At 46.2% G+C, this 15,800-nt stretch overlaps 1 protein-coding gene across 10 annotated transcripts in view; it reads right to left on the bottom strand.

The window, feature by feature from the left end:
• Positions 1 to 15,800, bottom strand: part of NACC2 (NACC family member 2) — a 129,269-nt gene that overhangs the window by 10,662 nt on the left and 102,807 nt on the right. For all 10 annotated transcript variants that reach the window (XM_044268744.1, XM_044268745.1, XM_044268746.1 and 7 more), the window contains 3 exons: positions 12,165 to 12,347; positions 2,305 to 2,410; positions 20 to 117 (listed from right to left, as the gene is read on the bottom strand). In XM_044268744.1, the coding sequence (XP_044124679.1) occupies positions 20 to 117; positions 2,305 to 2,410; positions 12,165 to 12,347 (387 nt within the window). The remainder of the gene's footprint in view (positions 1 to 19; positions 118 to 2,304; positions 2,411 to 12,164; positions 12,348 to 15,800) is intronic.

Genomic DNA, 15,800 nt, shown 5'->3' with positions numbered 1-15,800 from the left:
AATGATATTGTGCTCTTACACTTAACAGCGTTGAGAACCCTGCTGTCCAGAGGTTTCCTGCTTGGGTCGCTGGTCGAGGAGCGGATGCCAGTCCCGCAGCTATTAGCCAGGGTGTTCCTGAAAAGAGAAAAACTCTAATTTAGTTTACAGTCTTTTTTTTTTTTTTTTTTTTAATTGTGCGTCAGCGCTTAGAACCCATCAACAAGCAGGTTAGTTGACGGATCTGCACATCTCAGAGCAGACAGCTACAGCATTCACAAACACATAACGATCTATAGTCTGAGTCATACGTGAATTGGTCAGGCTTACAACCCAAATCAGTTTAGCTCTGTTAACAGCAGCTTATTGATGGTTTCCAGGAAGGAAACTGAAAGGTGCATACAAGTAAGGGCTAATTCAGGCAACCATATCCGTTTTTGCGGTGCACAAAACACAGATACCGGCCATGTGCGCTCCGCTTTTTGAGGAATGGGACCGCCAGCCCTATGATGCAATTGCGGACAAGAATAGGACATGTTCCATCTTTTTTGTGGGGCCACTGGAACGGAAGTGCGAATGCGGACAGCACACGTGGTGGTGCTTGCATCTTCTGCGGCCCCATTGAAACGAATGGGTCCGCATCCATTCAGCCAAAATTCGGAACGGATGCGCACGCAAATATAAGGTTGCGCGAGCCAGCCCTAAGAATGTAAAGGCTAGCTTTTACATCTGAGGACTATATAGCGGTCACTGAAGAGGCAAAGGCCTGGCTGCCCACAGCTTTCTCAGAAAAATATCCCCTGTTTTCCAGGTATAACGGGATCGGGATTTTGACAAGGGGTTGTCTCCAATGTGACCCCTTAAAGGGGTCTTGCCGTCTCAGACAATGGGGGGCATATCGCTAGGATATGTCCCCCTTGTCTGATAGGTGCAGGACCCGCACCTTCAATGAGAACGGAGCGGGGAAATTAATGGAAGGCGCCATGCGCATGCGCAGCCACCCTCCATTCATTTCTATGGGGCCCCCGAAAATAGCCGAACGCTGGCTCGGCTATTTCCGTCTGCCCCATAGAAATGAATGGGAGCATGCGCTCCCATTCACTTCTATGGGAGCAGAGCTTGGTGGTGGACGGACCCCGGGAAATCCAGGGTCCTCCAGCCACAGCTTTCCCCGCTCCGTTCTCGTTGTAGGTGCCGGTCCCAGAGGTGGGACGCACACCTATCAGACAATGCCCACATTGTCTGAGATGGGAACACCCCTTTAAGCACTGGAAGAGTCCAGCTCAGGCCACTGCTAATTGTACCTTCAGAGGTTTTCCTAAATAGGGATGCAAAAACCTGTGGCCCTCCAGTTATTGCGAAACAACAACTCCCAGCATGCCCTAATAGTTGTAGGTTGTCCAGGCATGCTGGGAGTTGCAGTTTTGCAACAGCTGGGGGGCCGTAGGTTGGGCATCCCAGAATCGTATTGGACACAGCGCGATGGAGCCAGTGACTCCAGATACGCTTTTCTCCGACTACAAGTAATGTAGAATAAAACACATCTGACTGATTGTCGCCTTTATTTGACTACAACCCCGAGCTGTACAGTCTCGGTCCATAGCGGGGCACATTACTTTGATATACATGTTCTTAAAGGGCTTGTACAAGTCTGGGGAAAGATACAGTGGGTTTCTTTCAGACGCAGCACCACCCCTGCCCAAAGGTTGTGTCTGGTATTGCAGCTCTATTGAAATAAATAGGGTTGGGCTGCAACACCAGATACAACCTGAAGACAGGTGTGGCGCTCTTTTTTATAATCTAGCATAACCCCTTTACGTTTGTTGTTAAAGGGGTCCTGCCATGACTGATATAAAAAATGAAAATCAGACATACAGTCCATGACCAACTCTTTCTAACAAAGCTAGGACCAGCCCCGGACCTCACATGGATCCAGAGATCTCCTCATTCATTGCTGCCATTATTCTGCTAGATTTAGAGAGGGTGTCCTTTCCCGTGGGGCAAGCTTTCTGCTGTAGCTCTTTCCCTATAACTGCCACAGGCTTCTAACAAAGTCCCATCTCTCCGACACCCACCAACCAGGGGAAGGTGGACCGAATGGAGAGGTGAAGTCTTTTCATGTCTACGATCAGACTTTTTCGTGGAGCTACCAGAAATGAGATTTGACGTCATCCATAGTTGCCACCAGTCCTGAACTGGCTGGAATGGTCCTGATAATTGTCCTGGAATTTTCCACTGTCTGATAGGCTTACTTTTATTTTATGGTAGTAGGATACAGAATACAAACACATTTTTTTGGAATGAATCCATTTCTCGGGAACCTACCGGTCAAAAAATGTGGCGAGGAGGCGTCTTAATAGGACCTTATGTTTCACTCCTGCGCAAAGGTGGCAGTTCATGAGTTGTCCCCGGGTGATATAAACGCCGGACCCTATGGAAACATATGTTTAAAGATTATTTCCCCTAAAAATAAAAATCATCAGTTATCTCGTCATTTTCTCTTTATGTTCTCGTGAACTATTGGTGCAGTCGAGGGTGGCTCATATAATGACATGTTCACACCTGCAGATTTAAAGGGGTTGTTCCATTACAATTTCTATCCTATGCAGAGGATCGGGGATAACTGTCTGATAAGTGGGGTCCGACCACTGGAGCCACCTCTGACCACCAGGGGCCCATTAACCCCCGTTTCAATGAAGCGGAGGACAAGCCACTGAACTCTATGGGGCTGCCGGAGGTGGCGAAGCCGAGCGCTTGTACTTGACTGTTTCCCTATGGTTATCTCCCCTATACAGTAGAGTGTGGCGGTCTGACTACTTCTCCGACTACCTGTGTGTACAAGGACCACAAGCTCAGGAGGAACAGATTTTAAAGAGGTTGTCAAAGATATTTTAAGAAGGGTCAGAGAGCAAAGGGCTGTATGAAGAAAAAAACCTCAAATCACTTTTTAAAAATTCCGCCACTCCCACACTATGGTCCATGCAGGCCTCTATGGTCCCTGCAGGCCTCTATGGTCCCTGCAGGCCTCTATGGTCCATGCAGGCCTCTATGGTCCATGCAGGCCTCTATGGTCCATGCAGGTCCCTATGGTCCATGCAGGGCCTGCTGCAGCTAATCACTGGCCTCAGTGGTCATGATTGCAGTGATGCGGAAGCGTCAGGACATTGGAAAGGGGAGTGTGGGGTTTATTCTTCATTTCATTCAGCCTCCTGCTCTTTAGTACTTAAAAAAAAAAATGGGCAACCCCTTTAAGGGCTACAATGCATGGAATTGTTGGATAGTACATGAAAACATAGATATAACAGGAAGTAAGAAAAAACAGGAGCAGCACCAGGAACGCCGGTCACAATACAGGAGCAGCACAGGAACGCCAATAACAATACAGGAGCAGCACCAGGAACGCCAATAACAATACAGGAGCAGCACCAGGAACGCCAATAACAATACAGGAGCAGCAACAGGAACGCCAACAACAATACAGGAGAAGCACCAGGAACGCCAATAACAATACAGGAGCAGCACCAGGAACGCCAATAACAATACAGGAGCAGCACCAGGAACGCCAATAACAATACAGGAGCAGCACCAGGAACGCCAATAACAATACAGGAGCAGCACCAGGAACGCCAATAACAATACAGGAGCAGCACCAGGAACGCCGGTCACAATACAGGAGCAGCACCAGGAACGCCGGTCACAATACAGGAGCAGCACCAGGAACGCCGGTCACAATACAGGAGCAGCACCAGGAATGCCAATAACAATACAGGAGCAGCAACAGGAACGCCAATAACAATACAGGAGCAGCACCAGGAACGCCAATAACAATACAGGAGCAGCACCAGGAACGCCAATAACAATACAGGAGCAGCACCAGGAACGCCAATAACAATACAGGAGCAGCACCAGGAATACCAATAACAATACAGGAGCAGCACCAGGAATGCCAATAACAATACAGGAGCAGCACCAGGATTGCCAATAACAATACAGGAGCAGCACCAGGAACGCCAATAACAATACAGGAGCAGCACCAGGAACGCCAATAACAATACAGGAGCAGCACCAGGAACACCAATAACAATACAGGAGCAGCACCAGGAACGCCAATAACAATACAGGAGCAGCACCAGGAACGGCAATAACAATACAGGAGCAGCACCAGGAACGCCAATAACAATACAGGAGCAGCACCAGGAACGCCAATAACAATACAGGAGCAGCACCAGGAACGCCAATAACAATACAGGAGAAGCACCAGGAACGCCAACAACAATACAGGAGAAGCACCAGGAACGCCAATAACAATACAGGAGCAGCAACAGGAACGCCAATAACAATACAGGAGCAGCACCAGGAACGCCAATAACAATACAGGAGCAGCACCGGGAACCCTGGTTACAATAAAGGAGCAGCACCAGGAACACCAATAACAATACAGGAGCAGCGACAGACATGGCAATAACAATACAGGAGCAGCACCAGGAACGCTGGTCACAATACAGGAGCAGCACCGGGAACGCCAATAACAATACAGGAGCAGCACCAGGAATGCCGGTCACAATACAGGAGCAGCACCAGGAACGTCAATAACAATACAGGAACAGCACCAGGAACGCCAGTAACAATACAGGAGAAGCACCAGGAACGGCAATAACAATACAGGAGAAGCACCAGGAACACCAGTCACAATACAGGAGAAGCACCAGGAACGCCAACAACAATACAGGAGCAGCACCAGGAACGCCAATAACAATACAGTAGCAGCATCCGGAACGCAGGATTGTGTCTGGTATTACACTTCTTACCTACTTACTTTTTTTATTTTGTATAATATTTTTTATTTCTAATGCATCATCTTACATAGCATTACTTTTGTACATTTACATAAAGGTGGAAATAAGATGCATTAAATTTTCAAGTATATAACAGAAACATAGATCAGGTACAATACATTTGGTATAAGCAGAGCATTATATATAGTGAAACAAAATAAAGCCCTTTCCCTCCCAAAAGGATGTCTGCTCCCGCTCCTCCCCTCCCGACTACAAAATCAGATGTATATACACTCACCTAAAGAATTATTAGGAACACCATACTAATACGGTGTTGGACCCCCTTTTGCCTTCAGAACTGCCCTAATTCTACGTGGCATTGATTCCACAAGGTGCTGATAGCATTCTTTAGAAGTGTTGGCCCATATTGATAGGATAGCATCTTGCAGTTGATGGAGATTTGAGGGATGCACATCCAGGGCACGAAGCTCCCGTTCCACCACATCCCAAAGATGCTCTATTGGGTTGAGATCTGGTGACTGTGGGGGCCATTTTAGTACAGTGAACTCATTGTCATGTTCAAGAAACCAATTTGAAATGATTCGAGCTTTGTGACATGGTGCATTATCCTGCTGGAAGTAGCCATCAGAGGATGGGTACATGGTGGTCATGAAGGGATGGACATGGTCAGAAACAATGCTCAGGTAGCCCGTGGCATTTAAACGATGGCCAATTGGCACTAAGGGGCCTAAAGTGTCCCCAGAAAACATCCCCCACACCATTACACCACCACCACCAGCCTGCACAGTGGTAACAAGGCATGATGGATACATGTTCTCATTCTGTTTACGCCAAATTCGGACTCTACCATTTGAATGTCTCAACAGAAATCGAGACTCATCAGACCAGGCAACATTTTCCCAGTCTTCAACAGTCCAATTTGGGTGAGCTTGTGCAAACTGTAGCCTCTTTTTCCTATTTGTAGTGGAGATGAGTGGTACCCGGTGGGGTCTTCTGCTGTTGTAGCCCACCTTTCTTTCCCATTCTGACATTCAGTTTGGAGTTCAGGAGATTGTCTTGACCAGGACCACATCCCTACATGCATTGAAGCAACTGCCATGTGATTGGTTGACTATATAATCGCATTAATGAGAAATAGAACAGGTGTTCCTAATAATTCTTTAGGTGAGTGTAGTTCACGTGGATATTGTCACTGCATAAGACCCCTGAGTTCTCACTTCTAATTTCCCTAAGCTCCCTGTCAATAACGCCTTAGAGTCTTACCACCTATTTACTTTAATAGAGCTGAGCTGCAATACCAGGCACAACCCATGGACAGGTGTGGCGCTGTTTTGAAAAAAGCAGCCATGTTTTTCTAATTCTGTACAACCCTTTTACATTTTTAAGGCTGCACCATACAGTAGTCACTTCCTAATGCCAGACCAACACATACAAAAAGAGGAAAGACAATGGGATAAAATTAATAGAAAACAAGAAAAGGGACAAAAAGGGAGACGGAAAATAAAGTTAAAGAATTAGAAAAAAAAAAAAAAGATATTTATAAAAAAAATTATGCGACTGTCCTTAATAAGCGATAGTCACACTATCGGATGAGTTACATGGGTTATCTGGTTATAAACAGCGCCACCCAGGTCCATGTGTCATGTCTGGTACTGCAGCATATTCCCATTCACTTTAATAGAGGTAAACCAGACAACGCATGGACGGGTCGCAGACTCCTGGCAAATGAGAGAGTTTTTGGGTGGGGGGCTCAACCTGAATAACCCAAGTTTGGCGGTATTGTCTCTAAAAGATTGTGAGGTGCCGATGTGGAGATATTTCTGTAAGAAAAGACTAAAAGAAAAAGACCCCTTTTTTTTTAAATCCCGGACCAACCCTCAGATTTAGACTCCATTGCCATAGACATCGATGCATTCCAACTTTTGACACTGGGTAAGGCATGGCTATAGGGGGAACGGCTGCACCCGGGCCCTGGAGCCTCTGCCCATTAGCATTATAAATGGCACATGGGGGGGGGGGGGGACTGGTACCGATTTCAAGTTATGCAGCTCCCCCTGGAACTGAACTGGTTAACCCCACCGTCACGTGAAAGTAAGGATGAAAATGATAATTTCTCACTCCATTAAGAGAAGAAAAAAAAAAAAAGATGCCCGACGGCTGCGAAGAGGCCGACGTTAAACCCTTTTACAAATCACAGCCCCCGATAAATCGATGGAATCAGAAAGCCAGCAATGGGCTCCGGCGAACGCTCTGCCTCCCCCTCCCCAGTCCTCGTCTTCTTTACCTTGAATGAACTCCCACACACAGACCGGCAGCTCAGAGATCTGCGGGTATTGATTCTAATTATATACTGCTGACTGCAGAGGAGCGGAACTCCATCCCCGCTAGTCAAGTCAATATGCACACTGCGAGATAGGGAGGGCGTCTGCATGAGAACACGGACGGCTTCACCCTACGCTATAGGCGGGCACCACCGCCGTCTGAATGGCATTCCTGAGCAACAGCAAAAATCTGACATTTTTTAAAACCCTTTTTAAGGGTGGAGAGGCATAATAAACGGTATTATTATACACACGTAATAATACTGTAAGCTGACTGATGAGAAAAAAATGGACTCAATGTACGGAGCGCAGTGGTGGCGTCACATGGGCATGCCATTTTGGTGGGCAGGAGATAAAAAGATAGATAGATAAATGAGAGATAGAGAGATAGATGATAGATAAGAGCAGGGGCGTTGCTAAGGTCTCAAAAGATCCGGGGCTCAAGCCCCAATATATATGGCCCGGTTCTCTAAGTCGACCCCCCCCCCCCCCCCCCACACACACACACCGCATTTCGCTATACAGCAGCACATACCTCTCACATCCAGGGCCTCCAGGTGACGTCTCCTCCGATGTAGATCTTCTTTGTCATCATCATCTCCACTCGGTCCAGACTTCTTTCAGCTGCACCTCGTCTCGTCTTAAGTTCCTCACATTTCTATCATCGTCCCTCAACCTGGAGTCCCCACAGTGTTATCCTGCCACTCGCTGTGCTCCCCAATACCCCCAAATACTATCCTGAAGGAAAATGAGTGCCCCCCATAGTAATAGTGCTCCTCATAGTCCCACCAACAGTAATTCCCTTCTAGAATGCCCTCATTAGTAATACTGCCCCCTACTGGACCCAACAGTGATAATGCTCCCCAAGAGTGCCCCCATTAGTAATACTGCCACCTACAGTTCCCCCAACCGTGATAACGCTCCCCAAGAGTGGCCACATTAGAAGAAGAGCCTTTCGGTATTGGCCCCCTATTGTTCCCCCAGTGGTAATAAAGCTACAGCCCCCCCCCCCCATAGTGTTTAAAGTAGAAATAAAATGGATTTATAAGTCCCTCCTACAGAGCCCCCAGTAGTAATAAGAATGCCTATAATGTCCCCTGGATTTATAATGCCCCCACAGTGCCCCCAGTATTTATAATGCCCCCTGCAGTACCCACTGTAGTTATATTATTGCCTCCACCATACAGTCCCATATAAATAACATCACACCATCTCTTCAGCCCCATGTAAATAACATCACTCTCCATCTACAGCCTCCTCCAAAATAGTCCCATGTAAATAACATCACCTCCTCCCTAGCCGCCTTCAACATACAGTCCCAAGTAAATAATATCACCCCCTCCCCAGCCACCTCCAACATGCAATCCCATGTAAACATCACCCCCTCAACATTCAGTCCCATGTAAATAACATAATTCCCCCGCAAAGCCGGCATCAACATACAGTCTCTTGTAAATAACATAATCCCCTCCCACAGCCGCCTTCAACATACAGTCCCATGTAAATAACATCACCCTGCCCCAGCCCCCTCTAACATTTAGTCCCATGTAACATCACTCCCTCCCCAGACCCCTCCAACACACAGTTCCATGTAAATAACATCCCTCCCTTCAGCCCTAACATACAGTCCCAGTTAAATAACCACAACTCCCAGCATTGCTCTGCCTCTCCCTTCACTTACCTCTCCTCATGTAGCAGACCTTACCACAGCTTCTTCCCCCAGGACTTCTCCTCTTCACTGCCATCCTCTGCTGCAATGGTCACATGATGGTGACATCATTGCAGGTCCTTCTCAACCACTGCTTGTTTTACTGGTCACATGAACTGTGATGTCACCACAGGTCCTTCAGCTCTTCCAGTCAATTAGATTCAATTGTATTGCTGTCCCGAGGACAGCAATACAAAAGTATCTGGCAGGCAGGACATTCGGGGTCTGGGACAAAACATCAGGGGCCAGGCCCCGAATGTTTTAACCTAGCAACGCCCCTGGATAGGAGATTAGATAGATAGATAGCTAGTCAATATGGTTGCTGTCAATTAGCTACGTCAATTGGGTGGTCCCAATACAACAAATTCAATCTGACTTCATGTGACATCCGCTATTCTGCTGCCCTTTGTCAGCGACTATCACGTTCTGGAGGCTCCCGGAGCTACAGATAAAGCAGTCATCACAGGGCTGGAGGCTTTCTGGATCACCTGTCATTCCTCCAGTGCAAGATCACAGTGAACAATAGCGGGTCTGACACTGCACAGGAATCTGAAGGCTTAGAAAAACATGGCTGGTTTCTTCCACTAACAGCACGGTATCTGTGCGCTGTACAGAGTGCGGTACTGCTGCTGGGTCGCATTCACTTGGAGCTGAACTGCAATATCAGACACAACCTATAGACAGGTGGGGCGCTGTTTCTAGAGGAAAGCAGCCATGCTTTTATTTTTTTATCCTGGACAACCCCTTTGGCAGTATTAGTGGTAGTAGTTGTAGTAGTAGTAGTGGTAGTTTTAGTGGTAATAGTAGTAGAGTGGTTATAATAGTAGTAGTAGCAGCAGTAGTAGTGGTGGTAGTAATAATGTTAATACTAATCGTGGTAGCAGTAGTAGTAGTGGTCCAATAATAGTAGTAGTGGTCATGTAGTTGTTACGGTGATAGTAGCAGCAGCAGTAGAAGTGGTGGCAGTATTATCATTAATACCAGTAGTGGTAGTAGTGGTGGTGGCAATAGTAATGGTAGTGTTAGAGGTAATAGTTGTAATGGCAGTAGTAGTAGTAGCAGTAGTAGTAGTCGTAGAAGTGGGAATAGCCGTGGTAGTATTAATAATAGAAGTAATAGAAGCAGTAGTCATGGTGGTAGTAGAGTCATAGTAGTAGCAGTAGTAGTAACAATAGGGGTAATAGAAGCAGTAGTCATGGTGGTGGTGGTAGTAGTAGTGGTGATAGCAGTATTAATAGTAATAACAGTGGTAATAGTAGCAGTAATAATGAATGCAAGTAATTAATTCTACTCTTTAATTGCGCTCATCAGGCACCTCAGAGGTTAATGCGACAGGTTCAGAAAGCGGAAAAAAAAATAAAAAATGTGTTGGCTTCTGGGAGGGAAGGAGGGGGATACAAAGCCCCAACACCTGCCAATGGTGATATTAATGCAGGGGAGAGGAAATAAAACAGGCGCTCCATGTATTATGAGCTGGAGATATTAATCTGCCTGCCGCAGATTGAAAAATGCAAATTGTCCTCATCCACAGGTGTGCGAGGCACGATTTACAGTTGTGCCTCACTGTGAAAATAACCCATGTCACATTTAATAGCGGCACATAAAATGTAAACTGCAACAAAATGAATATTCTAGCAGCATAACGAGGGCTGGCGTTCTGGATGCTAACAAGCGTTTACAGGCCCGGCCATTGTGCGCCGCAACCAAATTGATTTTGTTGGAAGTGTGCAGAGCACTTTGGACGTCAGGCTTGTTTAGTGGATGTGGCAGTCCAGGAGAGGCCACTTAGAAAGGATAAACCTGAAGTCTGGATGCGGAGCGTCCCCGGATAATGTCTGTGTTTGGAGGCGGCTGCCAAGACCACCCATGGTGGCTGTCGAGAATGTGTCCTCTCTAATTGTTGTTGGCTACCCTTATGGTCTGCAGATACCTGGTACAAGCTGTACCCGGGAGAGATAGCATCTGGCACGGACAGAATAGACCTCACATCCTATGTATATTCATGTCCGATTGCTAATTTTAGGAGGGGACGTGAGGCAGCCTCAAGTCTTTACGAGAGGTTCCAATTCCTCTTGTCCAACCCTACAGTACCTGCTTTGCCTCCATCCACCAAAACTGAATTCGCTCTGTAATGAAAGGGGTGAGGTGCTAAGTGCTAACTGAAACAGCTAAACCGGCCTGATGAAGAGACCAGTTTGGCCTTGAAACGCGCGGCTTATCAATCAATAAAGTCCCACTATTTGTCCAAACTGGACTACACACTTTTTGTCATCAACATTAAGCGTCCAACTTCGAGTTTCTTAGTTCCCCCACTTCATATAAAATCTGGGTGGCCATACACAAGCACTTTATTTTAGGTCAATGAGTAGTGTCTACTCTGTCTCAAATGACTATAGTTGGGAAAATATAGACACGTTTTAACCAGCATTCCCATATGGAAAGGTCTTCAGTATGAGGCATCTATATAAAGATACCAGAAGAGGATACGTGATCTTCCACATGCTTTTGGGCATACTGCTCCACGTGTAGGTTCTCCACCTAGTTTGAATTACCTTAAAGCAGGTCCAGCCAAGTGAGTCCATCCTCTAGAAACAATCCTCTGGTAACCCTTTAGAAGAAGGGGTATTCCAGTAACAACAATAGCTAGATTGGTAAGGGTCCCAATGGTCAGTCCCAGCCAATAATGAAAATGGGGTTCCGTGCCCCACATCTGAATGGAAAGGTGGTCAAGCTTGAAGGACACAGCTGAGCAGCATACTTAGCAATCTTCAGAAGTCCCATACACTATGCATGCCCAGCCATCGTTCCATTCAACCGGGGGAAACAACAGCCCCATTTTCGTTATCACAGAGCTCCCAGCAGTTGGCCCACCAGTGATCTAACAGTTATGGGATCATTTGTTACCAGAATAACTCTATGTCCATCTGTATGTCTATGTCCACCTAATGTAACAGAACATCCAAATGATATTCCAACATGAAAATAGTCTCTTCTAGGCTTTGGGAAAAAGTGGTTGTCTCCAACTCATGATCTCACCAATGATGTCACCAAACCCAGGACACTACTGATTGAGACTCAAATGCCATCAATGAAATGTAGTCTACATCACTGTGGCATCTTGAGCACTGGTGCCTCCACCCTACCCATTCTCTTGCCATAGTCTAGGATTTGTCTGGAAATCAACACAGGGAAAATGTTTAACCCAATATTCTAAAATAATACGAACGAGTAAAATCAAATGAGTACCAATGAGTAAAATCAAAATCCAGAAAAGCGTCAGTGAGGATGGCCATATTCATCCAGATCAACATTCATTGTATATATTCACAGCAGAATATTTGAGTAGCAGAAGGGCGTTACCTGCAACTAGTTCCAACTTTTCTCCAGGGTCTCCTTCCGAGTAGAGCTTTGGGTGGCAGCGGTATCCAATCTGACTGATCAGGCTGGCAGGAAGTGCCACTAAGTCTCGGCGGATGAGGACGCAGGAACGGTTCTCAACAGAGTTCTGCAACGTCTGAATCTGAACGTCTTTCTCCTGTCCCACTAATTGGAAGATAATAAAAATATCAAAGTCATATCTAGGACCATATATAATCAGATGTGATCTATTTATCCTGGGGCCACAGCTCATGGTAGCCCACAGTTACAGAAGTCCTTGAAGGGGTATCCCAAAAATAGTAGGCATTCATGGTGTTTTCATAGGATATGCCACCACTGGGTCCTCAACTTATAGCAAAATGGGGGTCTTGCATCTTCTGTTCTGCTATATAGCCTGGCAGAGAGTACGGCACTGACCCAACCCAAGCAGGCCATGGCCCTAGCAGTCTTGTCCTGTAATGAGTGGGGGTCCCAGACCATCCTCAGTCTGGCCCTGACCTTAGACATTCACAATTATCAAAGTAATACCCACCAAACTTTACCGAACGATAATGGGCGCTCCCTATGGGACAAGGTTTTAAGGGTGATTTCCTCACTGACCATCGTCAGTCACCAGGTCACCAACTCTGGCCAATTCAATATAATAATATTCTCAAATACTCTGTGCTGCTCCTTCCACTCCTTTCACTCATCACGCCAAGACATTTGCAGACCTGTTCACACAGATGTAATCACATGAGTGGACAGGTCACTGCCTCCCTCAAGATTAACTCATTCATCTCCTGCTGTTGGCGTCGTTCTCAGGGTCTAAAGAAAGATCAACAAAAAGCTACGACCAGAAAACGATTGGCCATATTATGGCAGTCCTGATCTTGGGTGGGAAATTATATTGTAAGGTGGTCTGGTGATATACGTGAGTGGATGACATCTGGACCTTCATTCCAGGTGCCATCATGTCTTATACTGTCCGGTTACACCCCGACGACCACACGAAGGGGGGGAACCTAGAAGACATCTGTGGAATACTAATTCTCAGGTACCCATCATGCTATGAGGTGGGATACTAAGGAGGTCTTCATGTCATGGGACCCATCGAAAGAGCATGGTATATCTCCATGGCGAATACCCCCACCATCTAGGCCAAGAACCAAGACACTTGAAGGTCAAAGCTAAGGGTCACCACATAATCCAAACCACCAGAAAGTCAGCAGTTATTACACATTATAGTAATTTTATACATGTGCAATAAGGCAAATAATTGTGCAAACCTCGGAAAAACAGCCCCCGGGGGTCAGGAGAACATACTGAGGACATCATTCATCTCAATGAGGACCATGAAAGGAACACGCCAACAGCCAGGCCCCGCGCACGACGAGCAGAATACTAACACCGACACTAACAATGACACTTTCTTCTGCCAACCACACATAAAAGACACAATTCATCCTCCCCTCAGGCTTTCCTGATGTTGATTTTAGATTAGATTGTAAGCTCTCCTGCCTTGGGAAAGTGAAGTCAGGTTTGTATAAACTATATGTACGTGAGTATATGATCTCGAGAAACTGTAAAGCAAGGTTTTGACAGAGAAAGAAGCTTCTAATAGCATCGTGCTTTCAGTTTCACAGTAATCTGACCACTAGGTGGTCCTCAATGCATTTAAACATCAGCAATGTTTTCCTTAAAGGGGTTGGCCCAATCTGGGACATTGAGGGCATATCGGTAGGATATGCCATCAATGTCAGATAGGTGTACTATCTCCAGAACAGGGCCTCTGGGGTGAAGGGGAGCACACTGTGCATGCGCGGCGTGCTCTACATTCATTGCTCTGGGGGCTCCAAAAATAGCTGAGCTGGCTGTTTTTGGAAGTCCTATAGCGGTGAACGGAAAGTGCAGCCACTGGTATGCGACTGCTGGAAAAAGGTGAACTGAGGGTGGCTGCGCATGGGGATGGCCCCGTTCTGGAGATAGGAGCTGGTCCCAGAGGTGGGACCTATCCTAGCAATATGCCATCCATGTCCCAGATGGGCTAACCCCTTTAATAAAGAAGACCTGTCAGCTCTCCAGCCATATACTTGTATTCCCTATACAATAAAAAGTCAACAACATTCCTTCTTTGGGCTCGACATTGTGCAGTTCCTCTGCTATTCCTCCTGGAAATGTTGGGATTTACCACAATGGTCAGGTATTTGTTGCCCCCTATTTCATGCCCCCTTGTTGGCCAACAATGCAGTTCCTCTGTATAGGAAGGTTCTGAACAGGTTCTCCCCATCCATTAGCAAAGGGACCGGAACCGACCGGGACCAACCGGGACTGGGCCCCCTCTTTCCAAGGTGGCTGCATGGTCTACCTCCAAGAATGCAATTTTACAATCTATTCTGCAAGCCCAATGGCTCCTCGTATTGCATTTAGGTGACAGGTCCACATTAATGCCAGGAGGCTGCTCTAAAGCCAGGGTATTTATGGGCTGGACACCCCTGCCAATGTTTGCACATATTATACACACATAAACCATCCCAATGTAAGCACGCGAGATGGTAACGGTTGAGCAGGACGTGGCGTGACCGTCTATGAGAGGCTTTGTTTTACGAAGTGCCAGGGTCTACATTAACAAACATCAATTATAGCCGAGAGGGTTGTCACCCCCGGGACAGTACAAAGGAGATCTATTCCTGGTAGGAGATGGCGTCCTCCACAAATCATGCCTCTTCTCGTCCTGACCCGCTCTACCAGGAGCCAACACTTCTTTGTGACACCAAGGCGCCCACCATCTGTATAAATAACCTCCATTAGGTTCACATGAGTGCATGGATCTCCCATAACACAGCAGAGCTGTCAATCACACCGCAGCCCCGCCCACAGTGAGCTGCTCAGCAGTGTAAACAATGGGGGCAGAAATAGGCAGTTTTCCTCCATTGTATAGAAGCATTTTGATTCTACAAAATTTTCTTATCTGGTAAAACTCCTGGTAGAACCCAATTAACAATTTCTATTTAATTAGTTATATAATCATGAACTTTTAATGGGTATGGTCGGGAGTAAGGAATGGGGCGGGAGATCGAAAGTGTGAGAGGTGTGTGTCTCATAGACATAAAAAATACTGCATGGCACATGGATAAGTGCAGTACAGCCTGGGCACCTGTAGGTGGTGCTATGTATCACTTACTTTATGGACAGATTGCAAGAAATAAAAAACAACTAAAATTAGATTTAAAAAAAAAAAAACATAAAAAAAAGTTTTTAAAAAAAAACTGCCGAAAAGAAATGAGAAAACCCCTTTCTGAAGGACGTGTCCCTTTAAAAAATGTAACCACCATCTATTTTAGATGGCAACAACGTATACGTGCTGCTGCCCTATAGATTACTGTAGAGACAGGACCCTTGAGAAAGACGCAAACTGGGCAACGGACTGGGGTCCCCAAAGTCGAGAACCCCAGGTGACAGCTATAGTTTCAGTTGGCAGCATATAGCGATATTGTAGGGGAACTGAATTGTATTATGAGGGAGCTGTATGGCGGTATTATCTGGACACTTTTTACAGCGCTATTATCTTGGCACTATATGGAGGTAATATTAGTGAACTTATTTGGAGCGTTATAGCGGTATTATATGAACACATTA

The sequence above is a fragment of the Bufo gargarizans genome, chromosome 9, assembly GCF_014858855.1.
Source record: "Bufo gargarizans isolate SCDJY-AF-19 chromosome 9, ASM1485885v1, whole genome shotgun sequence".
NCBI classification, from domain to species: domain Eukaryota; kingdom Metazoa; phylum Chordata; class Amphibia; order Anura; family Bufonidae; genus Bufo; species Bufo gargarizans.
The sequence above is the reverse complement of the archived record's forward strand: the minus strand, read 5'-3'. Positions and strand labels throughout refer to the sequence as shown.